Source organism: Cryptosporidium hominis, assembly GCF_000006425.1.
Source record: "Cryptosporidium hominis TU502 chromosome 2 CHRO012133, whole genome shotgun sequence".
NCBI lineage: Eukaryota > Apicomplexa > Conoidasida > Eucoccidiorida > Cryptosporidiidae > Cryptosporidium > Cryptosporidium hominis.
Genome location: NW_667411.1, coordinates 1 through 26,918, shown reverse-complemented (window position 1 = coordinate 26,918; position 26,918 = coordinate 1). Strand labels below are relative to the sequence as shown.

The 26,918-nt window shown below is 31.7% G+C and overlaps 16 protein-coding genes and 2 non-coding genes across 18 annotated transcripts; 11 read left to right on the top strand and 7 right to left on the bottom strand.

The window, feature by feature from the left end:
• The first annotated feature begins 8 nt into the window (after positions 1-8).
• On the top strand, positions 9-1,823 carry Chro.20436 (GTP-binding protein). Its single annotated transcript, XM_662578.1, has 1 exon — positions 9-1,823. The coding sequence occupies one exon, from the start codon at positions 9-11 to the stop codon at positions 1,821-1,823; it is 1,815 nt and encodes a 604-aa protein (XP_667670.1).
• Positions 1,824-2,056: 233 nt separating this feature from the next.
• Positions 2,057-2,404, bottom strand: Chro.20437 (hypothetical protein). Its single annotated transcript, XM_662577.1, has 1 exon — positions 2,057-2,404. One exon carries the CDS (start codon positions 2,402-2,404, stop codon positions 2,057-2,059), a length of 348 nt encoding a protein of 115 aa, XP_667669.1.
• Positions 2,405-3,313: 909 nt separating this feature from the next.
• Positions 3,314-3,550, top strand: Chro.20438 (hypothetical protein). The annotated part of the gene is made up of 1 exon (XM_662576.1): positions 3,314-3,550. The coding sequence occupies one exon, from the start codon at positions 3,314-3,316 to the stop codon at positions 3,548-3,550; it is 237 nt and encodes a 78-aa protein (XP_667668.1).
• Positions 3,551-3,633: 83 nt separating this feature from the next.
• Chro.20439 (hypothetical protein) lies at positions 3,634-3,909 on the top strand. The annotated part of the gene is made up of 1 exon (XM_662575.1): positions 3,634-3,909. The coding sequence occupies one exon, from the start codon at positions 3,634-3,636 to the stop codon at positions 3,907-3,909; it is 276 nt and encodes a 91-aa protein (XP_667667.1).
• Positions 3,910-4,387: 478 nt separating this feature from the next.
• Positions 4,388-6,682, top strand: Chro.20440 (hypothetical protein). The annotated part of the gene is made up of 1 exon (XM_662574.1): positions 4,388-6,682. The coding sequence occupies one exon, from the start codon at positions 4,388-4,390 to the stop codon at positions 6,680-6,682; it is 2,295 nt and encodes a 764-aa protein (XP_667666.1).
• Positions 6,683-7,060: 378 nt separating this feature from the next.
• Chro.20441 (20k cyclophilin) lies at positions 7,061-7,579 on the top strand. The annotated part of the gene is made up of 1 exon (XM_662573.1): positions 7,061-7,579. One exon carries the CDS (start codon positions 7,061-7,063, stop codon positions 7,577-7,579), a length of 519 nt encoding a protein of 172 aa, XP_667665.1.
• A 348-nt stretch (positions 7,580-7,927) lies between these two features.
• Chro.20442 (ORF 73, contains large complex repeat CR 73) lies at positions 7,928-8,950 on the bottom strand. Its single annotated transcript, XM_662572.1, has 1 exon — positions 7,928-8,950. One exon carries the CDS (start codon positions 8,948-8,950, stop codon positions 7,928-7,930), a length of 1,023 nt encoding a protein of 340 aa, XP_667664.1.
• A 616-nt stretch (positions 8,951-9,566) lies between these two features.
• Positions 9,567-10,058, bottom strand: Chro.20443 (mitochondrial import inner membrane translocase subunit tim17). The annotated part of the gene is made up of 1 exon (XM_662571.1): positions 9,567-10,058. One exon carries the CDS (start codon positions 10,056-10,058, stop codon positions 9,567-9,569), a length of 492 nt encoding a protein of 163 aa, XP_667663.1.
• A 472-nt stretch (positions 10,059-10,530) lies between these two features.
• Positions 10,531-10,602, top strand: trnC. The gene has a single exon. It is a non-coding gene; the product is annotated as a tRNA-Cys (tRNA).
• A 539-nt stretch (positions 10,603-11,141) lies between these two features.
• Positions 11,142-12,320, top strand: Chro.20444 (hypothetical protein). Its single annotated transcript, XM_662570.1, has 1 exon — positions 11,142-12,320. One exon carries the CDS (start codon positions 11,142-11,144, stop codon positions 12,318-12,320), a length of 1,179 nt encoding a protein of 392 aa, XP_667662.1.
• A 1,914-nt stretch (positions 12,321-14,234) lies between these two features.
• Chro.20445 (hemolysin) lies at positions 14,235-14,924 on the top strand. Its single annotated transcript, XM_662569.1, has 1 exon — positions 14,235-14,924. The coding sequence occupies one exon, from the start codon at positions 14,235-14,237 to the stop codon at positions 14,922-14,924; it is 690 nt and encodes a 229-aa protein (XP_667661.1).
• An 88-nt stretch (positions 14,925-15,012) lies between these two features.
• Chro.20446 (hypothetical protein) lies at positions 15,013-15,372 on the bottom strand. The annotated part of the gene is made up of 1 exon (XM_662568.1): positions 15,013-15,372. One exon carries the CDS (start codon positions 15,370-15,372, stop codon positions 15,013-15,015), a length of 360 nt encoding a protein of 119 aa, XP_667660.1.
• Positions 15,373-15,633: 261 nt separating this feature from the next.
• Positions 15,634-15,706, bottom strand: trnF. The gene has a single exon. It is a non-coding gene; the product is annotated as a tRNA-Phe (tRNA).
• Positions 15,707-16,618: 912 nt separating this feature from the next.
• Positions 16,619-17,086, top strand: Chro.20447 (hypothetical protein). Its single annotated transcript, XM_662567.1, has 1 exon — positions 16,619-17,086. The coding sequence occupies one exon, from the start codon at positions 16,619-16,621 to the stop codon at positions 17,084-17,086; it is 468 nt and encodes a 155-aa protein (XP_667659.1).
• Positions 17,087-17,226: 140 nt separating this feature from the next.
• Chro.20448 (DNA helicase HEL308) lies at positions 17,227-20,688 on the bottom strand. Its single annotated transcript, XM_662566.1, has 1 exon — positions 17,227-20,688. One exon carries the CDS (start codon positions 20,686-20,688, stop codon positions 17,227-17,229), a length of 3,462 nt encoding a protein of 1,153 aa, XP_667658.1.
• A 770-nt stretch (positions 20,689-21,458) lies between these two features.
• On the top strand, positions 21,459-22,778 carry Chro.20450 (hypothetical protein). The annotated part of the gene is made up of 1 exon (XM_662565.1): positions 21,459-22,778. The coding sequence occupies one exon, from the start codon at positions 21,459-21,461 to the stop codon at positions 22,776-22,778; it is 1,320 nt and encodes a 439-aa protein (XP_667657.1).
• A 560-nt stretch (positions 22,779-23,338) lies between these two features.
• On the top strand, positions 23,339-24,652 carry Chro.20451 (CTCL tumor antigen se2-1). The annotated part of the gene is made up of 1 exon (XM_662564.1): positions 23,339-24,652. One exon carries the CDS (start codon positions 23,339-23,341, stop codon positions 24,650-24,652), a length of 1,314 nt encoding a protein of 437 aa, XP_667656.1.
• A 55-nt stretch (positions 24,653-24,707) lies between these two features.
• Chro.20452 (hypothetical protein) lies at positions 24,708-26,642 on the bottom strand. The annotated part of the gene is made up of 1 exon (XM_662563.1): positions 24,708-26,642. One exon carries the CDS (start codon positions 26,640-26,642, stop codon positions 24,708-24,710), a length of 1,935 nt encoding a protein of 644 aa, XP_667655.1.
• Between the last annotated feature and the right edge of the window lie 276 nt (positions 26,643-26,918).

Here is a 26,918-nt window from a genome sequence, read left to right as displayed (position 1 = left end):
TTATAGAAATGACAGATTTAGATGAATATTTATCAACATCCCTGAGAGCACAAGAAAATTTTGAGGAAGAAAAGGTAATAAAAATTATAACTTCACATGGAGTAAATACATCCAACATGAATTTACTTTTAAGGAAAGAAAAAATGCTTGATGGAAAAGTAATTAATTTACCAATACCTAGACGTCCAATGATATTAGTAGGACCAAATTGCAAAACTAAAAAAGCTCCCAATATGGAATATTTGGACAACTTGGAAAAGGAAGCTTTTCTAACTTGGAGAAAGTCAATAGCAGATGAAGAGGAATTAACAGGGTTATTTGTGACTCCATTTGAAAAGAATTTAGAATTCTGGAGACAACTATGGAGAACAATTGAAAGAAGCCACGTAGTTGTTGAGATTATTGATAGTAGAGATCCTTTATTTTTCAGAAATGTTGATTTGGAAAGATACATTAATGAAATAGATCCTTTAAAGAAAGTAGTTTTACTTTTCAATAAGGCTGATTTCCTTACTTTGGAACTGAGAAAGCAATGGATTCAATACTTTAAAGACAATGCTCCAAATCTCAAAGTTTATTTTTTCTCTGCTTTAAATGAAATTAATAAAAGAGAACATCTTGAATCTTACATACCTGAGGACTTTAATTTGAAAAATATTAATGATACTGATGTACTTTCAACTCATCAATTAATGTATAAACTTTATGAGCTTGCATCAGAAGTTTTCCAAGCCTCCAAACAAAGATACCTAGACCAAAAAGAGTACAATAGTGAAGAAACTAATGAAACCACTATATCTAGTATTCAAAACGATGATACGGAAAATGGCCAAAACTCCAATAGCAGCGATGAAGAATTAGACAGTGGGAAAAAAGATGATGATGATGATGAAGAAGAAGAGGATGACTTTGAAGATGAGGAAAGTGATGAAAATGAAGAATTCAAAGAAGATGAAGATTTTGAAGAAAATGAGAATATTCCAAATAGTATTTTAAAGAATAAATCAAAAGCTAAAACTGACTCTGAAATTTTCAACCATGTAAAATTAGACCCACTGAATCCAGGAGAGTTGACGATAGGTATGGTTGGATTCCCAAATGTTGGAAAATCTTCAATTGTTAATGCTCTTTTTGGAAGCCAAAAGTCTTCAATAAGCAGAACTCCAGGTAAAACTAAACATTTACAAACTCTTAGATTAAAGCCTCCTCATTTAAATGATAAAGAGGAAGATCAAGATTTTATTACTTTATGTGATTGTCCAGGTCTAGTCATGCCTTCTTTTACAAGTACAAAAGAGCATCTTCTAATTAATGGTGTTACACCTATTGATCACTTTAGAGGTAATTTTCTAGATACAATTCAACTAATTGGAGAAAGAATCACTGTTCAACTTTATAAAACTTATTTTGATGGAATTGACTATCAAGTGCCAAGAATATTTAATTCAACTCAATTTCTAAATAAGCTTTGTGAAACTAGGCATCTGTTTCAACAAGGTAAAGGAGCAATTCCAGATTGGAGTAAAGCTGGTAGAATGATTCTAAGAGATTACTGGTCTGGAAAATTGTTATATTGTCATACTCCACCTTCTAATACTAAGAATATAATAGGCTCAGATCCTATTAAATTAACTGAATCACTGGACAAAGTTAGTATTCATGATAATGACGAGGATTCTGATGATGATATTGCAATGCTAAAATCATCAGTATTAAATAATGACATTATTAATCCATCTGACAAAGAGAAAAAGAAAACTAAAAGACAAATCAGAATGGAAAATAAAAAACTTATTAAAGGAAGAACTGTATGTTATTCATAAGTTCTTCTTCTTCATAATTCTTAAGATCAGATTAGTATTTGGAAACAATTAGTATAAATATTAGGTAATTAATCTTTAGAGTATTCACTCGAGAGTGGAAAAAAAAGAGAAAAAAAAAAGAACTTCATTTCTATAAGTTACACAAATATGATTTTTTAATATATGCCTATCAATTAAATAAAGAAAAAAATAAAAATATGAATATAGTAATCTAGTTATTTCCACTAAGATAACTATGCCGAGCTCGAGATGACTACACCCTCGTTGTTGCCCGTAATGTAGTTATAACCGTTTTCTTGATTTCCTTGTGCATTAGCTACTTTTTTAGCAGCCGATTTTGCTCTATATGATCTATAAATAAGAGCTAGAATTAGAATCACCAAAAAGCTAGCTCCTGCTATCAATGATGCTAGTGTAGAATCTGAATAATTCTCTGATCCTACAGGAATTCCTTCTATAATCAATGTAGACCTGAGCATTAAAATTCCCATCAATATAAAGAAAATCGCTCCAAAAGGAGAAACTACAATTATTAACTTGGCATAAATATCCAAAATCTGCAATTTTAATGAATCCTCCATTTTAATTTATTGAGACTCGACCCGAATTAAGCCCTTTATTAAAACTCTCACAAGAATTCTTGCCTCAGGTATGTCTAAAGGTACATACCAGTCTTGGTCCTAATCTTTACTCAGTCTTTACAAGTACTTTTTCAGAGAAAAAAAAAGTGAAATATTCCGTCTTTCTCTTAATTTCCTCTAATAACCACTAATTCTTTTTCTTTAATCAAAACGTTTGCAAGTGTTTTGGCGGTCAACTGTGCTAAATTGCTAAGTTGGTGGCGGTAAAACCGCTTCATGGCGGCACCACATAGACAAAATTCCGAGGTTGAAAAAATTGTAAATTGTTGCCCGCCCTAAAGCTATTACTATTAATTAAAATGAGCCCATAAAGATGTAATCAAAATATAGAAATGTGGGGAAAATGCAAATTCGAATTTTTAAAATCAATAATAACCTAATTATTTTAATGTTTTGAAACACCCAACTCTTATTTTTACCTTTAATTAAATTGCAGAAAGAAATACTAAAGAATTTTTAGGATATTAAAAAAAAAATGTTGATTATTAACAAAATGAATATTTTGCATGCAAAATGCAAGTAAAACAAATTTATCATATATTGCCTGCTTTTCTTTATTTCTGAACTTTTTGTATGTTTACTATTTTTTAATTTATTGTAAAGTTTGTTTACATAGTCACTTACTAAAGTTTATTGTTTTCTGTTACATTGGACTAATTTCATTCTGAAACCTAAGCTATTGTAAATTTTTTTTTATTTCCTTTTTTTCGAGCTAATATTAAATTGAATAAATTTTTGATTTATTAATTAAGTTCCATTTTATTAATATTAATGTCAACTGTAAACTAATAGAGAACTCAGCGTTTTATATATACCTATTTATATCTTTGAAATACCTGATATAAAAAGATGGATGAATCGTCTATACATTTACCTGTAATAAATACATGGAATAAACAAATGGAGAAAGTTAAACTATTCATAAAGCAAAATTCTAACATAGACTTTGATGATATAGAAAGAAAATTTCTTATTTTACAAAAGGAAATGACTGATGAAATTAAAGGAATGCTCTTTGCAAACTATAAAAACATTGATTTTGCTCAACAAAAAGTAAGTCCATCCAATTTTTTCTTATTAAAGTAAAAAATCCACAAACTCTACTTTAATATACTTTTATTCTAATATTTACTATTAATTAACCATCTCTCTTTCAGGATTGCCCTAAAATGAATAGACTAATAACAGAGAACAGATTATTACTTAATCAACTTAAAGAAATTGGTAAGGAATTGTTATTAAAGAGTGAACAAATTCAAGAAAAAAACGCAATGATAGACAAATATCAGAAAGAAATAAGGAAACTTGAGTTAGAGCAAACTGTGAATAAAATCCAAGAAAATATGGACAAAGATCAAAACTTGGAGCTTGTATCCAAACTCGAAAATCAAGTTTTTGCACTTAATCAGAAATTAAATATTATTAGGGATACAGTTAACAATTAGACATAAGCTGAGGTAAATAGTGACTATTTTTCAGCTTTTATTTTTTTCTCTCTATTCTTTGTCAATCCATTTTATTGCGTTATTAATACCTCACATAAAACCACTAACTTCCAGTCATTACTCTTCTCTATAATATCTTAAGTTTTCAAAAAACTCAAACAATTTAAATCATATCTTACCCTTGTGAACAAATAACTAACTATTGTTTAGCACCTAATTCACTTGCATTTATAACTTTAGTCAATTAAAAAGTTTCATTCAGTTTGGCGCCAACATGGTCCATGCAGTTTATGATGAGGAGAAAAAACGCGAAAACTGAATAATAAAATTTAAGTTAACAAGTAAAAAAAAATTTGTGGGTAGAATTGAAACTTTTCATGATAAGAACTAAGCCATTAGACCAATAACTAACCATTATTGTAGTTCAACTGAGATACTTTGCTCATTTTGATCAAATTAGTGATTAGTGAAATCAGAAATGATTAATGGCTTATATGGATTAATTAACACTGGTACTTCCATATTGAAAGGAGGTAGGAATCCAGAAATTGGATTGGATGAAATTCACAAAAATCGAATTAAAAATGAAATAGAACAACTTAAATTAAACCAATGCAAATTGGAAAAATGCAGGGACAATCTGACATTCGAAAATAACCGTTACCATACGCAATATTGTCATTTTCATGTCAATAATGTAACTATGTATGATAAGGAGAGTAGGAAGAATTATGTTCTAATTGATATTTCAATTATGATAGAAGATGTAGATACTTTTCTTAATAATGAAATCCCTGTACAAATAATACTATATAAAGACTTTCCATTTAGCCCTCCAGATATTACTTTTCCAAGTACATTTTGTTTCCCAAGTCTAAGTGATGGGCGCAGTTTTACAGCAGAAATCCTTCATGAATGGTCACCAAGTATTAATTTATTGACTACTGTTGATTCAATTATAAAGTTTTTAAAAAGTTATAGTACTCATATTGCAGTTGTAGGCCCTTCTGATATGTTTATAGGAAGCTACAGAAACCCCATATCATTTAACTACCAATGCTACAACTCTTTGGTATACCCAATTCTGGGTACCAAAATCATCTTTGAAGATGACGTTTTTAAACACATTTTTGAAAATAACTCTATTAAAGAACAAAATGTGATATCCCAAAGAGGAAGAAATCTGGTTTCATCATTCATTCCAATCCCCTTAAATACTAGAGGACTTAGACGAGAAACTATGAATTGGAGAATTGAAAAGCCATGTATTAATATTGATTTTGTATTCAACAATACAAATGTGATGTTATTCGATTCCACTATGCTGATTTTAGAAGTTTGTCAGAAAACCAAGCAAAATGGGATATTTCAAACAAACAATCCCTCCAAAACTTCTTCATCTTCTGATGAAATCATATCAGACTCCACTTTGCAAGGTAATGTAGCATATTGGTTATATATGCCTGCTATAAGTCACATTATCGATTGTAATGGCAAGCTTATTTTTGGAAACCAAGGTACTCTCCCAGAATATATTTCAAATAAACTAAGTAAACACGAATATTCAGAATGCCTAGTTATAGTCTTAGGTTATGACTTCCTTTTTGAGAAATCTCCTATATTGTTTTATCAAAATGAAGAGTTAATCCAAACTCCTAAAGACTCAACTAGACCTATCATCATAGAACTAAAGTTTCATACTACCAAAGCTAATCATGAAAGCTCTTGTTGCCACTCTTTTGCCACAAACTTAAGAGAGAAGGTTGCCAAATTAGATTCTAATTTCCCAAAAAACTGTCATAATCCAAAATGGAACTCCTACTTCGAGTTTGATTGTCTTTCTAACTTGAATAAGAAATATCAACAAGCAATAACTGGAAATCATATATATCTTTCATCTGAAATTATACAGAGATGGGTTGTTATATGTTCTAAGCTTATTGAACAATCTTCCCTTCTTTCTGAAACAGACGATAAATACATACAAGAATCATCTTCATTGGTAAAGCAGATGCAAGACATACTAGTTAGCCCTGTTGTAAAACACATTCTAAACTCGAATACAAGTAAGCCAAGCAAGGTCAGTAGTATTGATGAAGACCTTCAAAATGATACCTTTTATAAGTATCTCGAGGAATACTCTCCTGAGAACCCCTCCAAACATGAATTATCTCAACAAGAGTCTCAAAAAGCGGAAACCCCACACCAACAGGATATCCAAGAAAACCAAATTCTCCACCCCATTCATGAAATTCAGCCAATACAAAATAATCCGAATTTTATGAAAATCACACACATAGATGGAATTTCACCAACTCAAGAAATTCTACACATTGAAGGTACCACACATACTCAAGAAATTCCTTTATCACATGAAATTCTAACCATCCAAGAAACTTCTCCAATACAAGAAATTCCACCCATCCAAGAAACTTCTCTAATACAAGAGATTCCACCCATCCAAGAAACTTCTCCAATACAAGAAACTCCACCTATCAATGAACCTTTTCATACCCATCCACAACTAATTAACCTCGACACTTCCTCAGAAACTGAAAATGATAACCATCTTGATGAATCTACCAACAACTATGGTGAAACATCAAAATCATGTGACCAAAATATGCAGATCATCCAACCATCCAATTATAGTAGTTCTCTACAAAGTGATCATCCCACATCTACAGATCCAAACCAAACATATGTTAATCAAAACTACATAAGTCTCTATGAATCTAGTAGTGATGAATTCAGTGTTCGTGAATTTGACTAACTTTTTGTCAAATCCTCTTAATTCCAATCATTTTTATTTAATATTTAAAATCTCATAAAGCAACATGCAAAATTAAATATCAACTAGGCGCCCTATGCTTAGCGCTCATTGGGGCGTCAGATTACGTATAGTGGGGGGTAGAACTTTTTATATATTACAAAGTTTGAATTAGTAAAAACTAAAGTGCGTTAGAGATGGAGGTTGTTGCGGTAGTAGTAGTGTAGTATTACTACTATAAATTGTATTATTAGAAACAAATACACAAACGAATAAACTCAATTCATGTCTCGCTATAATTTTTAGTTATTCTATTTTTTATAAAAAACTAATTCTTGTCAGATTTTTTTTATACAATTTCTTTTTCTTAATTTTTCAAGGATGCCAAACCCAGTTGTATACTTTGATATCTCAATCGGCCAAACTCCAGCCGGTCGTATCACTATGGAGTTGTTTGCAGATAAAGTACCAATAACAGCCGAAAACTTCAGAGCACTCTGCACTGGAGAAAAGGGAATGGGACAATCAGGAAAGCCCCTTTGCTACACTGGATCATTCTTCCATCGTATTATTCCCCAATTCATGATCCAAGGTGGTGATTTTACTCGTGGTGATGGTACTGGTGGTGAGTCAATCTATGGCTCCAAGTTCAGAGATGAAAACTTCGTCTACACTCACGACGCCCCATTCCTTCTCTCTATGGCTAATGCTGGCCCAAACACTAATGGATCCCAATTCTTCATTACAACTGTTCCATGCCCATGGTTGGACGGAAAGCATGTTGTATTTGGAAAGGTTTTGGAAGGAATGGAAGTAGTAAAGAGCATTGAGAAGTGTGGTTCTCAAAATGGAAAGCCAACCAAGTCTGTATGCATCACTGCTTCTGGAGTTCTCTCTTAAGTAATTAAGGGTTTTTATGTAACCTCCATCTCTTTTTGAAGATTATGTATCATAGGACATCTAAATTTTAGGTTATTTTGACTTCGTTCTATTTTTTTTTTTTTTTTTTTTTTGCTAAGCTATTAGGACACCTTATTCCCTGCCTCATTCTGCTGCTTTCTGGGACAGCTTCTGATGAATCACAGAAAATATCTTCTCTAAACTTGTTTCCTTTAAACTTGTACTCCCTTCTGGAGCCGGGGTGTCTCATTATAGGCACCCTTGCTGATTTGTTTCCGCAGATCTCTAAAAGCCGTTAGCATTTCTACATCCATTCAGGCAAGTTAAGTTAGCAATGTAAAAATAGTATTATTCTCCTTGAAAAGAGAGAATTGATTGAATCAAATCTGATTTTCTTGCCCTCTGGCTGATCTCCAATTGAAGTTTACTGCAAACATCCTTTAACTCAATAACCTTCATAGAATTTAATATATTCTCATCATAATGAGGAATCTTAGCAATTTTTGCTACTTTGCTCGTCTTTTTACCTGATTTCTTTGATTCTATGGATGATGATTTACTAGACTTTCCTGACCCTGACTTTTCTTTCTCAAGAGTCTTCAATTCAGGAGCATTCTCAACTTCTGGATTTGCAGCTTCTGCTGCTTTCACAACACGATTTCTAAGTAAAGGAGCTCTTAGTCTACCCAAATTAGTCTTTCCTAACACATTTTTCAAAGGATTTTCCTCCTTTTCCAACTTCTCTTCTTGAATAATAGACTCAGTATCCTTACTAATACTCTTTTTAGATTCTGAACTATCTTCATTTTGTGGACGCCTTAAACGACTCTTTTTTAAAGTGGGAGCCTCTTTAGAAACTTTATTCGTTGAATTATTTTCATCTGCATGTTCTTCCTGTGTTCTTTTCTTTGACTTGCTTTTTGATGCAATTTGCTTTTCATCATTACCTTGAACTACTTTTTCAGAGGTAATCTTTTCATTCAGTAACTTTTCAATCTGAGCATTCATCTCATTTAACTGAGTCTTTAAATTGTTCTTTTCCTCGGTGAGCTCGCTCAACTCTTTTTCATAATCTTGATTCATCTGTTGAAAATCTCTTGCAGATTTTTCAAGTTCAAAAATCTTCTTTTCCTTGGATTCCATATCTAATTCTCTCAAGCTTAATTGTTCAGTAATTCTCGCAACCTCCCCTTGCAAGATCTCATTTTCATGCTCCAATTCGCCCATACCCATCATCTGGTCCCTTAATATATCAATATATGCTTCAAATTTTCGAGTTTCATTTTCTACTAACTTCCTAGTTGAATTCTCAATCTCTGATATTCCTAATTCCAATACACCCTGAGGTTTCTGAATTGATAACAAGCTCATTCCTGTTTTGTCGTCACCAAATGATAACCTTTCTAATAAATGTCGCAAATATGTGATCAATTTTTATTCTTTCTTTTTTAATCTTGTAAATATTTCTAAATTCGCATGTTTTTCCGTTTTAACATGTTTCAAAATCTGTTCCGTACCTTTATGGTCTTTAATATTTACTAAATATTAGTCCACAAATAGCCCGCCTTTTCCCCGCACAAATTTGAATTTGAAAAAAAATGAGGTTTTTCCCTAATACATGTCCGTAATTCCAAGCTTAATATGCATTATAGAAAAATAAACTAATATGATGGACGGATCAGCCGTTTGGTTAACTTAATAGTCTAGCATTAATTCCAACTAAAACTTTTGTTATTACGAATTTAGAAGTTGTTACAAAGTAACATCTGTGCAAATAATATTAGACCAAGGATAAATTAGAAATATACAATGTAATTAAAATCAGAAATTGGAAAAGTAAAACAATTCCAATGAGAAAATTATTTCAGTAAAAATGATAACAATTAATTATCTTTTAAGAGGTCAAAATTTAGCTAGTAATATATAAAAAAAAATATAAAAAGTCGGATTCTCACAAAAGAACTATTTGAAGTGAGAAATGTTTAAATTAGATCTTAGATTTTTTGTCTCGTTCTTCAGACATCTGAACAAATCTTTGGTATTCTTTAAATTGTTGTCTTGGTGTTTGAATTGTCTTTCTGTTAATACCAATGGAAACTGATTCAATAATAGTTAAAAGAATTCCTCCAACCATTGCGCTCTTTAATGAAGTCTTAAGACCACCTCTAATAGCTAGTAGTCCGCCCGTTGCTGTTCCTGAAAAAATTGCATTCCAATGATCTTCCTTGCCTCTTAATTTGGCAAAAAAACAATCAAAGCAAGAAAATGTTCCACCCCATATGGCAAAGCTCGTGCCAAGAGAAGGAGCTGCCTTTCTAGCAAAAAGCATACCGCTAGAAAACATCTCCTTTTTGGTTGAGGAGTACTTCATACCTTTGAAAAAACTTGTAATAAACCCACCAATACATCCCATACTAAAGGCTCCGCCAAGGTCTTCAAATACTCTGCCTGGAAAAGGTTCTCTGGTAAAATCGCTCATAATAAAAGATACAATCTGCAGATATATATATTTCAAATTACTTAGAATAAATACATATTTATAAAACTCAAGTTTCCAATTGAATGTTAATTTTTATATATTAATTAAATAAATAAACATTAATATAAATACAAATATATTCATTTATATTTGTATTATATTAAATAAATATATAACAAATATAAATTGCCAAACTAATACCGGGAAAAATAAGCCAAGTCTAATGAGAAAAAAAAATAAAGAATATTTGAATTTTTTAATATTATGAAATTTAACTCCTAATGGCACTTCTATACTTAATCTTTTATTTATCTACAATATCTAAAATCAATAATTATATTTACTTGATATTTTATTAAGTTTATTTTAAAAAATTAGAAAAACAAATAAATTCAATCACATGAAATATTTATCCTCACTAATTATGCACTTATATTATTAATATTAAATTAAAACGAATGCGTATGTGCACGGATCGATAGCTCAGTGGTAGAGCAGGCGACTGCAGATCGTCTGGTCCCTGGTTCAAATCCGGGTCGGTCCTCTTAAAAACACCCTCTTTTTAATAAATTGCCGGTTTTAGTATTTTTCTATACCTATACATAATCTAATTATTTACTATTTGATTTCCTTATAAGTTACTTAGTTACTAATTAATTAATTGCACCTTTAGGCGCCACACAGCGGCGGGCCGTGTGATTTGTTTGAGCGGGAATGTAGACGCGGCGGTTATGTGCGTATAGAGTGGGAACATGTAAAATATATTAACTAGGGGGTATATGAAATAAAGTGAAGAATACGTATAATGAAAAAAAATAAAAGATGGTTTTAGGTTTGCATATATAAAGCAGGTTAGATTGTTTATAAAGAGATTGTGTGTGAGATCTTGATGGATTTAATGAAAAAAATAAATTAAGTAGTAAATTTAATCTAGATCAGCATCAATTGACCTGAGAACTTGCAAGGAAAGCTTAAACAATACCCAATTATCTTAGAATTGCAAATATTTAACATTTTAGGATTTGTTGAAAATCACATTTATTCAAGTGCCGCAAAAGGAGTAAATTAAAGATAATACGAAAAATGGCAGAGGTACCTGTATCTGAAGATATTTCAGCCTCACAACAACCACCATCATCCTCATATAGTTTACCTCCACAGTTCTCAAATGAACCAGATGTAAGAACTATGGCATCTATTAAGGCGACCCTTTCAAAAAAAGCTGAGGAGCTTGTCAAGGCAGGGCAGCCCTATGTAATGACTAGTTTAGGCCCAATTCCATTGCCTGATAATGTAAGAAACCAGATTCCAGAGAAATTTGTTGCAGCTCCAGTTCTGGAAGAACGTGAAGTTATTGTTGCAAGAAGAGAAGTACAAGAGAGAATTATTGAAGTTCCACAAATTCAATATGAGCATAAGTTTGTGGAAGTACCACAAAAGGTTGTGGTTGAGAAGATTATCCCAATCCCAAAAGATGTTGTAAGAGAAGTTGAAATTCCTCGTTATACAGCAACTGTTGAAGAGAAGGTCATTGAAGTTCCACAAGGTGTCAAATTTGTTGAGGTTCCTGTTGAGGTCCCTATTGCTTATCCTCCAAGAATAGTCCCAGTTCCAAAGCCATATATTGTTGAAAGAACTGTTGAGCTTTCTCGTCCAGTTATTGAAGAACGTCTTTTGGAGGTCCCACAAAAAGTTTATCGTCAAGTCCCATACTACAAGGATGTTGAAGTACCTTTTGTTGTTCCAAGATATGTTGAAAAGCTTGTTGAGATTCCATTCCATCCTGGAATGATGTATGACGAAAACATGCTCAATCAATCTATCCCACCTATTCCACCTCAATCACAGCCACCTTTCATGATGGGAGGCCCCGGATCTGCTCCAACTAGTGCTCCTTTATTATCTATGCCTCCACCAATGTATGGTACAAACGATCCTGAAGATGTCGCATCTGATGGACTTCCATCGCATCCTGCAATCCCTCCATACCATATGTTGCCACAACCACAACCGGGTGTAATTCCTCAGATGATCCCATTGGCTAATTCTTATGCAGCTTTCCCACTTCCACAAGGTGTTGGTATGTCCCCTCATATGTTGAACTCTGGCAATACTGCGCATATCCCAGGTAAAACGCCTGTACCTTTTAATCCGCCTCAACAACCTCCACAGAACCTTCTCAATGGAGTTAATATTAATCAAATCCAATTCCCTCCTAATCAGCGTCAGCAGTTTCCATACCAATTCCCTCCTCAGCAGTAATTTATAGTGAACCACTGATATATTATCATTCTATTTAATATAATTATAATGAATATAAATAATAATTAGCTATTATTTATTGCTGTTGGGTTAATGATGATGTTTTCTACATCAATTTTTCCTGATTTTAGCTCGGCATTAAGTTTTGTCATTGAATCATAATAGGAGTAATAATTTTTCTATTTTTTATTTATTCCCTCACTTTTTCAATGGTTCAAATTACTCGTCTTTGTTCTCCATACGAACAAATTTCTAATTTCAAGAAGAATAAACAGAGAAATAGGCAAAATATTCAAAATTAAGTTATTTACTCAAACAAACCACACTTAAAATTCTAACAATAAACAATTCAAACTCACAAATCTCAATCTTTTACTCACTCAACCTCAAAATAGTATGTTTAGTGATGACGGTTTCACTCAAAGTTTCCTCGTTACCACCAAAACTAATAAAACTTCAATCCTTTGCTTGGCAAAAGGGCCGAACCATAAAAAATTAATACATGCATACCTTCAATATTTAAGCCGCCTTAACACGTGTCTCTTTCAATCTGACCACAATAATGCATGCATACAAAACCTAATGAATAGTGCATGATCAATACTTCAAAATCATACATTTGAGGAAATGGATTCTACTACAACAGAAATATCCATTCAAACTCTCTAATATTCGTCTCAAGATGCCTTATTAAATCTTCCAAGTAGAATGTATGACTATGTAATTTATTCCAGGTGCACAATGATTGAAACACATATATACCTTAATATTTCCTTAGAATAATAATTAAATATCATTGTTCCATTTAAATTGTAAATCCTCAGTTTACAAGCAAAAGTAGGTATCCAACGCTCGTACTCTGATTGACCAAGTTTAAGATTTCTCAAATGCAAATAGAGAAGCTGCAAGAATCGAATTAAAACTAACTATAAAGATAATAACCTGCAAAATTAGTTGGATTACCCACACTAGATAATATGGTGTTTAGTCATTTAGAGAAAAATGTTGTGATAACCATATATATCTGTAAAGATTAACCTTAATAAGATTGAAGGAGAAAAAAAAAGTAATACCATGACATTACTACTATAAAATCTGTCAATCTCTTCATAGTCAGTTACAAAAATATGCCAAAATCAACTGATAAATAAATTAGTGATTATACAAAACCTCGAAATAAAAATCATTTCCGACCAACTCACTTGAGAATGCATATTTGGACTTCTGCAACAATTATAATAATGCCATATTCAAAATATATGCAGAGACCTATTGTAGAAAGGGAAAGAAAATTTTCATAACCCTTCCTACAAGAATATTTGCATTTACTTTAATACAAAATGCAAATACTGATGTATTCCACAAGAGTTACATGCAGCTAATAAGTTGAATGTAAATCAATCATATCCATCTGCCACACTAATCCACAAAAACCCCTCAGTATCTATCTATTAGTACTCTAGTATATGCATTCAAATTATACATTTTATTGCCTATATAAATTTAGTAATAAATATATAAAAAATAAATCTGCATGCGTCATGTCTGCACGCGCCTGATTTTATGTTAATAGATAAAATTGATAGTATCGGGTACCTAATATTTGAAAAAATAATTTGAAAAAATAACGGATCTAAAAATAGGAAAAATTATGCATTTAAATATATAGCAGCATTGAAAAGAAGAAATTTAAAAAAGAATTACAAATTATTGAGAAGATAATTGAAAGAGACAACAAACTATTAAAATAGTTTTTGCTGTAAGTCCGAAAAGAATAAGATTTTTTTTACATATAGTTGAATAATAGATTTACAGAATAAATAGATGATGGACTTGAAAATATAAAATATACTATAAATTAATCCTATATTTTTAATTTATAATTGAAACTAATTAAATAAACAATAAGGTGAAATGAGCCAAAAAATAGATTTGAATCAAGGTGAAAGAACTGAGTCAAAATGTCCGGAAACGCTTAATGAATTTTCTAATATGTACAAGCATAAAAAAATGCCATGTAAATCAGCGCTGAACTTTGGTGAAAATATTATAAATATGGGAGCTCCAAGTTTTATACCAGAATATCCAACAGCTTATTATTCAAACCCAGAAGTTATGAATCAAGGAATAAATTCATTAGTGGATACAAAACAACTATATGACTATTCATCCCCTGTAGGTGATCTTGAAAAAACCATTGAACATTACAAAATGAGTCATGAAGTAGGATGGAATGCAAGTAATTCTTTCACTCCTACAAATTCTGGTTCTTTGGAACTTTTCCAATTTGAAAGAAGAGATAGTCCTGTCGCTGTTGATGCTTTAAAAAATTACCCATCTTTTGAGAGAATGAATAGTGGTTTTCTTGGATTCGGCAGAAAACCCTCTAATTCAATATTTTCTATTGGACAAAAACTTGAAAGACTCTCTTCTAATGAAATAATCAACAATATCAATACCCTTCCTGAAATTGAAAATGGTATTGAGAATGGTATTGAAAATGGAATTGAAAATGGAGATATTCCTCTCGTTGATTTGGAGCAATATACACAATTATCTTACTTTGAAAAATATATCAATTTTAACATTGACCAAATTAAGTGAATCCGTTTCTTAAATATAACTACTTTTTATAACCAAAAATGCTATGAAACAAATCATTCTTGCAAAATATATTGGAATATTATTGGTTTTAGGAAATATCAAGCTGTTCAAAAGAATAGCCTGATACTCCACGTAAAATTTGTAATATTGAAAAGGAATAGTAACTCCCAGGAATAATACAAAGAATTCCCAAAAGCAAAGATGGTGTTGAATCAGAATATTTTTTTGAAAGGAACAAAGCCATCCCTATATAGAAGAAAAATAACCCAACTATAAAAAGAAAAAATGAAAGGAAAATTGGCTTTAAAGGTAATCCGCTTTTTGTCTTGAATGATTTAGGAGATAAAAATCCAATTTTTTTCTTAGATAAAGACGGCCCATTATGTGCTTCTTTACGTACTTTCTCGTGTTTGTCAACTTCGAAATGTTTTCTCTGGCTAATTTCCATCTTGAAAATAAGTATTTTCTGGGCCTTTTTTATTATATTTCAGTTCAGCTTATTAATTTCAATCTTTTTATATTACTATTAATATTATTCTTTTGATTGATTAATATTTTTATTTACTATTATAGGGCTCAGGAAAATTAATTAATAAATGTTATATATCAATTAAATAAATACTTTTAATCAACAAACTATATTCTGAAATTAATGTTAAGTTTTACTATTCAAAAAAAAAAAAAAAATCTGCGCTTTGGGCCAAAAAAATGCCTTGACCCGTGATCGAAACGGGGACCTTGAGATCTTCAGTCTCACGCTCTCCCAACTGAGCTATCAAGGCAAGCTGATGTACCCACCGAGTTTCTATCTAATAATACGCTCGTAAAAAATTATTTATTTAATTATTATGCTTTCATTTCATACTATTTTACTCATAATTGAATATTTACGATATCAATAAAACTTTAATATCGCAAAGTTAGAGTATGATATATTTGGGTGCAACCGTTTTCCCGCCAACTGACTTATTCATTGTTTTGACTAGAGAAAACATACCACAATTTAGAATCGATAAAATAAGTCTGCACAAAAAAAAATAATTAATTTTTTTAATAAATTAAATACAGATTAATAATTTAAATAAGAAAGGGCCAAATTTTTGTGTTAAATTTAACATAATACTCGTCCTTTTTTTCTCTGATGTAAGCGAATTAACCTAGTGTGAGCTTTGCCACTACATGATGACATAAATTGAGTCTCAATATACATGTATCTATTTTAAGATTTAAATATAAACCTAATCCAAAATATTAATTTTTTGCTAACAATTTCACCATTTTCTTAAACATTTTTCTTTCTAATTCTTATTTTTTTCTCACAGTTTTCTTAAATTTACGCAAAGGCCGCGCATTTGCATTTCCATATTAATATTGTAGCTTGGAATCCATGGGATACGTGGCTGCATGTCTTTCCCATGTATAATAATGGGGTAGATGTGTAAAACCGAAAGCAAGGAAACAGCAGCAGAAAGCTAGTTTATCAGAAAGTTTAACTGGCGATTTTCTAGTTAGCTAAAATATAAAAACTGAGAATAAGTAAGTAACTTACAGTTTTTGTACAGCAAAATAAAGGCAGCCCTTTTAAAAATATCAAAGGGCAGTAGAACTTGCATGATAATCAAGCAGAAAGAATTTGTATATAACAGGATTTCTTTTAACATATATTAAATATAGGAGTTTAATCAGGAGTAATTATGTCAGATCAAAATATCCCAATGCCTCAATACGCATCAATGGTTGCACCACCATCTGTAGTATTGCCTCAAAGTGATGCAGCAGCTCCTTCTACATCGATCTTGAACTGTTGCTCAGCTCCCCAATCAACTGATAATGGAGCAGATCCCGCATTAAGTGTAAACTCTACCCCTCAAATTGGAAAGGTCAGATTTGCATCAACAGGTACAACAATTGTAACTAGAAATGGAGTTATCTCGTTTGAAGAGTTCCTAAAGAAAGGTGCTCCAGTCGATCAGATGTTGATTCCTCCCTTCCCGCAGGTCTCTGGAATCCCAATGTTTGAAGATGGAACTCCTGATATCGCTACAATCCATTCAACATGCAATGTTGTTAATCTTTCCCAAACTAATCAAACTAATACTATTCCTCATTCAGATATTGGAACAGAAACTAGCCTTCCACAGCCTGAGGATTCTGCTAGATAAGTAATTCATTGTAAATACCGGAAGTTCTTAACTCTTTCTATTAAGGTTAGATTTAGATTTATAGCTATGATTAATAATAATAATGATAATAATGGAACTTGAGGGTTTAATTTTTTTCATATTTACTAATTTATTATTCATTATTTATTGTTTAGTTTCCAATTACCTTGTGATTCCCAATCTTGGGATTGTTGTAATGGAGTTGACCAAAGCAAAAGTCTCTCTTCTAAGTCAATATTGTCTTGAATGTCGTCTTGTAGCATATCTAAAATCTCATCATTTTCTAAGTCGAGATTGTTCATGTCACATCTTGTTAATTCAGGAATTTCTTGACTAATGTAAGATATGTGATTATTATCATCTGCCTTGGATTGTTGGCTAAATGAATCCCATTCTGATAAAGCCTCTAAAATGCAACTGTTTTCAATCTCATTCAGCTGTTTTTCACTGAAGTTCAAAATGTTTAAGTTCTCATCCTTTTCAAGATCTGGAATGGTATGAATAGTTTGAAAAATCAAATCTGGAGAAATATTTGAAAATCCTAAAGATCTATTATAAAAAGGAATTCTCTTAGAATTTTGCATGTCAATAAAAACTTTGTTAACAAAATGATTTACAAATTGCATTGTTTTGATTCCTCCAGAATATACTCTATTATTGATACTTTGTGTAAGAATTTTCTTTGGTATCATTAAAAATTGATTGGGAGTTTTCACAGAAAGTGTTGATCTTAGTTCTAATGCTGACAAGAAAGATAAACCTTTCACTCCAGAAATTAGTTTTTTGACACTCTTCTCCAAATTTTGATCTTTTGTCAAAGTTCCAGAATATTCTTCTAATAGTGTAATTGTTTGAAGTTGTCTAAGGTAACTTTGAAAAACAATCTGCATATTGGACCAATTCATATTCTGACAAAATGATATACATGAAATACACATTGACAAAACTCCGGTGTGGAGCTGTTGAAGATCTCTAACAGATATAAACTTGAACTTTGAAAGAATAATTTCCGTTGATAATCCATTCAAAATTGATTTCATAATCTGTGATGCAAATAATCTTTGATGCCTTCTTAGAAACTCTGGCTCTTTAAGCTTTGGTGGAAGATTATCTTCGCATAGTTGAGAAGCCCAAGAAATCTGCTCTAAGTCAAAGCCAAGTCTAATCAACGAATGACGTTCTAAAATTGGCATTTCTTTAATATTATCATAAAGGACTTTCCAATCCAATCTAAAAAATGGCTGAGTACTAGTAGATGTGGGTTTGGATCCATTTGATATTTCATTTGGAGGAAAAGGAGTCACCAAGTAGGACATATAAGTCAAATCTCCTAAAAAAGTTGATTCCATATTTCTTCTAAGTTCATCATATAGCTCCAAACCTGTGGAAGGAGATAAACCTGAAGAAACAATAGCTTTCCCCAATTGAGTACAGCAACAATTTAGTGTATAACCTCCAATTGAAATTGGGTTTGTTTTTTTCTCCCTATTCATTATCATCTTCTTTTCAAGTAAATAGTTTAAAGCTCTTTCTAATGCATCAATATTCTTAAGGTATTCATGAGATAAGTCATTGTAAAGCTTAATTTGGTAAGACATTAAAGTAGATTCTGTCAACAAGTCCAAAATTGAGCCAGTATATGATCCTTTATCTGGAATTTTTTCTCTATTATTCACGGATATATTCTGATCAAACTCAAATAGAACTGCAAGTATTTCTAAGATTAACCTGGTAATTCCATTAGTATTAGTAAAGAAAGAACTCATCAAAGGTTTCATATCTGCAGTAATAAGCCCTAATGCATTTTCAACCTCCTCACTAACTTCCCTCCCTGGTTGTGATAGAGTCTCATTTACGAGAATGAAGCTCTCACCAAAAGCTCCTTTCTGGCCAGCTCTACCAGCTCTTCCTGACATTTGTTTGTAATCAACACACGTTAAAAAAGATTTTCCAATATTGATACCTCTGAAGATGACTCTTTTTGAAGGAAGATTTACTCCAGCCGCTAAAGTTGAAGTTGCTGTTAGTAAAGACAAGATACCATTTTTATACCCTTTCTCAACTATTCTTCTTTCAATATGAGATAAACCAGAATGGTGAAATCCTATCCCTTTGATTATGCAATCAATAAGAGTGTTATTATTTTGAATAGATCTTTTTGAAAGAGAGGAGTTTTGCCTAATTTCTTCAGCTAGCATATATCTCTGCCTCTCAACAGATCTTAAAGACTGCATAATCTGTTGGCTATTAGAACAATTTTCTATATCAATTCCTTCACAAAATTGTCCTTTTATGCAATTAGCAAAAAACAAAGCTGTAGACTCAACGGAGTACTTTGAAGGACAAAACACTAGTACACTTTCTCCTTTTTTCAAAGCCTCCCATCCTATTACCAACAACTCACTCATATCCACTATTGGGTATTTCCATCTACTAGAACCAATTTGATCAATATCAAAATCTGTCGAATTAAACTTAGAATTAACCTGATGAAAGTCCCAACTCATTACCTTGCTTAATGTATCTTGTACGGAAGATCTTAATGTACTTTTGTTTTGATCCTTTCCTGGCTTAATATATGCCTTGCCTTTGATTATTATATGTTCCCTGAGTGGAACTGGACGAAAATTACTCTGGTAAACTACTGCATCCAACCAAAGGCCAATATCTCTTAGATTTGGTAATGTTGCACTCATACCCACTATTTGTATTGTTCTTCCCTCGCCTTGTAACTTACTCAATAGTCTCACTTTTGTTAGCATAACCTCGAGTATATATCCTCTTTGCTCATCCCCAAGTAAGTGTAACTCATCTACAACAATAATTCCCAATCTCTTAAATAATATTCCATGCTGAATATAATAACTAATCAATGCATTTGCCTTTTCTATAGTTGCTACACCAATGTCAAATTCTTCAAAAAGCGGACTTTTACTTCCATAGTGAAATTCACTAATTCTAAGTCCACACACTTCTCCTCCAGCCTTATAGTAACTATCCCTTTTCTCTGACACCAAAGATACAAATGGGAAAACTACTAAAGCTGCTCTTCCACCTTCAAGAACTCTTTTATACATTAGTAACTCACTTACCAAAGTTTTGCCTCCACTTGTTGGAGCAGAATATACCAAATTTCTGCCTTGTAGAACTCCAGGCTGGGTAATACACTCATACTGCCAATCATAAAGATTCTTTAGGCCTTTTTCTGAGTAATATTTTACTAATCTTTCATCTATTCCTAAACTTTGCAAAGAATTACCTACCTGATTTTCAAAACTGTCTACTTTATTTTGAATAAAGAAATTGTTATCGTCAAGCTCCATGTTAGCTTCGCCTGTCTCATTCAAGAGATCTGCCAGGATCTCTGTATCATCACTAACCAAGTTAGAACCAATCAATTCATCCTTCATAATTTCCTCCAAATTTTGAATAATATTACTAATATCTTCTGCTCCACTCTCCTCATAATGGTCACTCATCCCAGCCAAATCCTCTATCACAGATTCATCTTCTTCCTGAATTTCGCTGAATAACTGACTATCATGTAAATCTAAATCCAATAATTCTTTTATTTCATGAATTTCAATCAATTCTTGATTCATACTTGTTTTCAGAGTAAACTATAAAACTAGTTCTAACCATATAACAATCAACATTTTCTGTGGCTTTTTCAGAATCCTAATAACTCAAATATACTTTTCCAGAGACTATTAATTTATATTATTATTTATTCATTAATCAAATTTAATACTAATTACACCGCTAAGAACTATAATACTAGTAGATAATATTTGAAAAATTATTTTCATAATGGAGAATTTTATAGTAATACAGAACCTTAATTTTATGCGATTTTCAAACAAATTTGGTTATTGAATCCTAAATTACCTCTAACTATATTTTAACCTTGGCTATTTTCTAAAGCACACAAACATAAATGAAGCCCCCACTGAAAACTTTCACTTAAAGGTAAAAATATTTGATACTCCTGATCTAAATCTAAATGTACTCTATATCGTATAGTAAGAAAGAGAAACGCACTAAACTTTTTTTTTTGCTTTCCGCACCCCTTTCTCATATTTTCTCAGCCTGAACATAGCATATGCACATACCGCCAAATTTTTGGCGCCGTTGCGTGGTCAATCTCATTAAAATGCATAAGGGAAATAAAATATTAAAAAGTGAAAATATATTAAAAATTAATGGAAAGTGGCAAAATATTGTATCAGATAAATAAAGTAATTGAGTAAGACTCTCTTGGCCATCAAGGAGTACAAACCAGTAATAAATACTCAGGAGACAGAGTAAACCAAGTTAAAAATTGGTATGTTTCTATAATTAAATAGAAAGTGAGTCTTTGTAGAATAAAACAATGAGATGGAAATGGGTTGTTTCTAGTGTGGCCACACTATTAACATTGATTATCTCTGTGGTTAACATTATGCACCAGTATTTGAATCTATGTAAGCCTAAATTGCAGTTATGCATATGTAGAATTTTAACAATGATTCCAGTATATGCAATAATATCATATATATCATATTTGTTTGTGGATTATGCGGCACCATTGAATATAGTAAGAGACTGCTATGAAGGATATGTAATGTTCTCATTTTTGCAACTTTTGATTTTTTATATGGGAGGTGACCAAGTCATCTTGTCAGTATTAGAGAGTAACAAGATTAAGGCTGAAATATGGCCACATCATCACTTTAACCACTCTCTAAGTATGGTTGGATTGGCTTCAACAGCTGGGAGTATTGAATCAAATGAGGAAGAAATTTCAGTAAATATTATGGATATTTGCCCAGATTACTTTTGCGAGAAGGATAACTTAGATGAAGTTTCTATTGATAGCGGGCTCCGAGGAGATGAACCAGCAAATCATCATCTAAAGATCGCAAGATTCTACTCTTTTATCAAATTAGGAGTCCTTCAATTTGTGACTTTGAAGCCAATTTCAGCGCTTATTTCACTTTTTCTGGAATCTATAGGATTGTATGGATCTGGATCATTTTCATTCAAGAGAGGATATCTATACATTACAGCTTTAAATAGTATATCAGTTTCTCTTTCAGTATACTCTCTGTTCCTACTATATATCTCAATTTCAGAGCAACTAGCACCAATCAGACCAGTACTTAAATTCTTTTGCATTAAACTTATAATTTTTATGAGTTTTTGGCAATCTATCATCCTCTCTGTTCTCAGCCACTTCGGGATTTATCCAGATGAGCCAAACTATACCATTAAACTTCATAACTGGCTCCTTACAATAGAAATGACAGTATGCGCAATAATATATGGTATTGCATTTACAATCAAGAAAGACTTCAAAAACTACGTTGAAAGCAGGCAAGGGTACAGCCAAGACGATTATAACACAGATAACCTTCAAGATTGTGAAAAAACTGGTCACAAGGATTTATTTGCTGGAAAAGATAGTGGCCCTATGCGCAATGCTAACTTTCCTCCCCAGGCTTCTACCGACAAACCAAACCTCACCCTTAAAATCTCACATTCGCCATCCTCTATTTCCAAAAATATTAAACTTTATATATACAGGTTTACCTGCATAGTAAACCCTAAGGATATCATCCAAGATATTGTCAGTGCCTTTAGGTTTCTTAAACAAATTAATAAGTCTCCTAATCCCGAAATAAAACTTGGAAATTCTGGCGCCACGTTTTGATTATTTAGTGCATGTATAAAGTATTAGCCTTATTTTAACTTCTTTACAAAAGGTGGAGTATTTTTGAGGTTATAAATCTTTAACTTTTATTTTTAGTCACTATTTCTCCTTGCCTTTATAGCTTAAACTGACTTTTTTTCTCACACTATTAAATATACCAGACACTGTAATGGAAATATTTTCCCGCCCACATGCGCGTTGCAATATATTATTTTGCAAGCCCACACAGGGATTAAAAAAAAAAAGAGAAAATCGTTAAAATCTTCGAAACAAATTGAGAGGGAAGCAAGCGACTGAGTGATAAAATATATATTCCGTTCTACACGAGATGATTTCTGAGTCATTTTCTGAAATTTACAGGTAAGTGTTAGAATTAGGTTAAGATTTGTCCCAAAATATGTTATTATTTATATGATTCCAGAACTGTCCAGGAATGTTGTCCCGTTAAAAACTCCTTATTAGACCATTCAGATATCCTTGTTAATGCATCTGATATCAAGGTGAGTTTTACTGAGAAACTTTTTTAGTATATCATTAATTTTGAATTTTTGACTGGGGAAATGCAGAAAAGAAAGAAGAAATGGAAGCTGGCATTTTGTAACGCTCAAGAATGTGTGAATGCATTGGATTATATGCTTGAAAATAGTTTAGAGACTCTTCTAAATAAGCAAGAAAAACTTAGGATTGCGGAAGGATTATCAGAAAGAGAAAAGGAGTTGAATATTAAACAAAATGAGTTAAACTCAGCTCTAAATGAGGTAGAGGAAGGTTTGAGAAAAACCATCGAATTGACTTTACTTGAGATGAAAGAATTGTCAGAAGAATGCAGACACCTTGAAAGAGAATTTACTAAAAAAGCCTCGAATATTCCAAATATCATTGAAAATTTGAATGACACCAAATTTGATTCTGAATACCTAGGTAAGAAAGTTACAGTCGAAGATATACAAAAACTACAGAATAAAAGAAAACAATTACTAGAAGATCTTGAACAATTAAGAAAAGATGAAGAAACTCTCAATAAAGAGATACAAAACTTGGAGATTAAGTGGAATGCTTATAGAAAAAGAACTCAAAGACTTGAGACTGAAATATCACTTAAAAAAACTGAGACTAATCACCAGGCTATTCAGGTGGATGCTCATATTAATCGTCGTCTAAGTACTTGTAATAGTATTCGCTCTGATAAAGACAATGATCCAAATATAATGGAAGTAGACGCTATACAAGAACAAATGGGAACAAGGAGGAAGAGAAGAGATAGTGTTGTAAAGTGGATTGGAAGACTCTCCATGAATAGTTCATCTGAAGAGAAAACTAATCAACTTTCTGACCATGAATTAGTTACAACTAATGTTAAAGAAGGCACCAAGATTGATAACTCAGATAATAACAATATAGAAGATAGAGACGAAGAAGTTCAAGGGGAGTTACAAGTGTTAAACTTACTAAGTCTAGTCAAGATTGAGCAACCTGAATCCGATGAAACTCTGACCTCGAAAGCTGGACCTCCCAGCTCTACATTAAAACTCAAAGTTGATCCTTCCCCCTTACTTTCCCAATTTTTGGACCCAAATTTTGTATATTGTTCTGATCTAGAACCAATAAATGTAGATAAAGAAAACTCTAGAAAATCCAATCAAGGACTTTTTTCTAAGGGAGCTTTGGATTTTTCATTAAAAGTCAGAAATCAATGTGATGGGAGTAAAAGCCTTGAAGAAATTTCTCTATGTTCCCAAAATCAGGATGCAACAGAAAAGTCACTTAATAATGAAGATATTGCGCTCTTTAACATTTTTGTTGGTGAACTTCAGAGAAATGAAAACATACCTGTATCATCTATTGGAAAGTTACTATGCAGTACACTTAAATAGAAACTTAATGAGCTAGTATTCTAAATTAATTAATCTATTTATCAATCATACATAATTATATCGATTTGTTCTTTTTTTTTATCTTTTGAATCAAAGCTATTTTAGTCCAAGGAGACAATTTACCTACATAACTAATAAAGTCTTTCCTATGGTACCCTACATTCTTGGAACTTCTGATTTCTTTTGAAAAAATAAAGGGAAACTTGAAATCCTGACTATTGTAAGATACTCTGATAGATTTAAATATACTTTCAAGCACTGATTCATCAATATCAATACTTCCAAGTTCCCGTAAATCTGATAAATAATAAACCTTTTTAAAGAGATCTATTTCTTCATCGTAAATAAACTTGGAAGTTTCTTTCCAAAAATTATTAGTACTTAAGATTTTATTTGAAGTATTCAATTCGTTGTTTAAATCAAATCTAGTAACCAATTTGTCCCAAAGTTGATTGGCTTCATCACTCTTGTTTTTGCAACCAGAAAGAGATTGTTTCTCCTCCTTGTCAGTATTGATTAAGTACCTAAGTCTCATAATGTTATTTTCCAATACATTTTCACGTGAATCTTGATTTAAATCTCCATTAATGATCATCTCACCCATTACCTCCTCAACAAACTGTTCAAGATCACTCATTTTAGTTCTTAATGCATATTTGTACAATTTGCTCATTCTACAGAATCTAAAATCCTCATTAAAAGTGTTTCTAGCTATAGATAGGAGTTCATGGTGTCTATGTATTCCAAAAACATAAGTATTTGTATCTTCTAATATGTATTCAATATGTGAACTATCTGTATAGTTTGGAGAGAGCTTGCGAACTAAATAGTTTTGCTCAGTATCTGAGCTCAAAGCCTTGTTTGTATATCTATAAGAATAGTTCATTAGTGCTGGAATTCCATACCTTTTTATGCTTCCTGGTTTTATTGATATCAGTGTATGTCTTCTTCCTTTTGATTTTGCCTCGTTAATTATTCTAAGCCTTGTGTAAGTCTTAATTCTTCTTTTCTCAATCCCACTTTGTGTGGAAAGTCTTCTTCTTTCTTTCTTTAAATATCTTTTTGTGAAAATATCTCTTTGAGAACTTTCTCCCTTCATCCTTCTATATAGGTCATAAAGCCTACTACTCCAATATTTGTCCGAGTTATAAATCAATAAATTGTAATCATCTTTTTCTAAAGTATTTGGAAGAGACATAGGAATAACTTTTGATATAGGATTTTCATCACTTTTTTTCTTAGCAATGATCATTGGTTTTGCATTTCCCAACTGTTTTGGTAGTACTTTTTTCGAAAAATTTGATTTTGCTAATATATCCGATTTTGTAGTCACTGCTTTTGGAAAATTTTTGGAAAATGTTTTAGTCAGTTCTTTATTTTGATCCAAATCTTCAGTATTTGGTATATCATTCATCTTCTTTGCAGGAGGGCTCTTTTTTATCTCTGATGCTTTTGATATACTACTCTTTGCCTTTCCATCTAAATCTGGTAGATCCTTACTTTGTGTTCCTGTCAAATCCTTTGAAATCATCTTCTTAATAACTTCTTTTATAGGGGTATCTTTTGTAAAAAAATCCTTAGTAAGAGTATCTTTCTTCAGCAAAATGCTACTTTTTTTTAAAATTGGTGATTTTCCCAATAAAGATGTGCTACTTTTTTCAACAACTTTTAAAGGTATACCTCCTTTAGCATTTAACAATGTATCTTTTTTTAGAGTATCAAGAGTCTTAGCTTTAAGAATTTGATTTTCAGTTGATGAATTGTCATTCAAAGATTTTGGTCCGCATATTTTAGTGAAATCGCTTATTTTAGAAGAAGCCTTAACTATACCTGAAGAGTTTGCTTGAATATCAGATTTTGATTTTAGCTCAAAATTATCTTTATTCTCGTTAGGCTGTGTAATATTTAGTGACTTTTTCTTTTTTATTATAGATTCGTTTAATTCTCGTCTAGCCTCAATTGGGGACCTAATACTACTATCAAATTTCATTATTTTAATTGGATTCTTTTTTTCAGTTAATATAATTTTACAGTTTTCTTTTACAACAGACTCAGAAGGTTGAATAATACCAGTATCATACTTCGGATCAGCCTTAATTGAAAGATTTCCCTTTTTTTCAGACAATTTACCAATAAATTTGGAGTAACTTGATTTCTTTATTAAATGCCTTACTACCTCAGGGTTTTTCACTAAAAGTTCCTTTTTCTCAACATCAATTGTTACTCCTTTCTTCAAGGTTCCTTTATCAGTAATCAAATCAATATT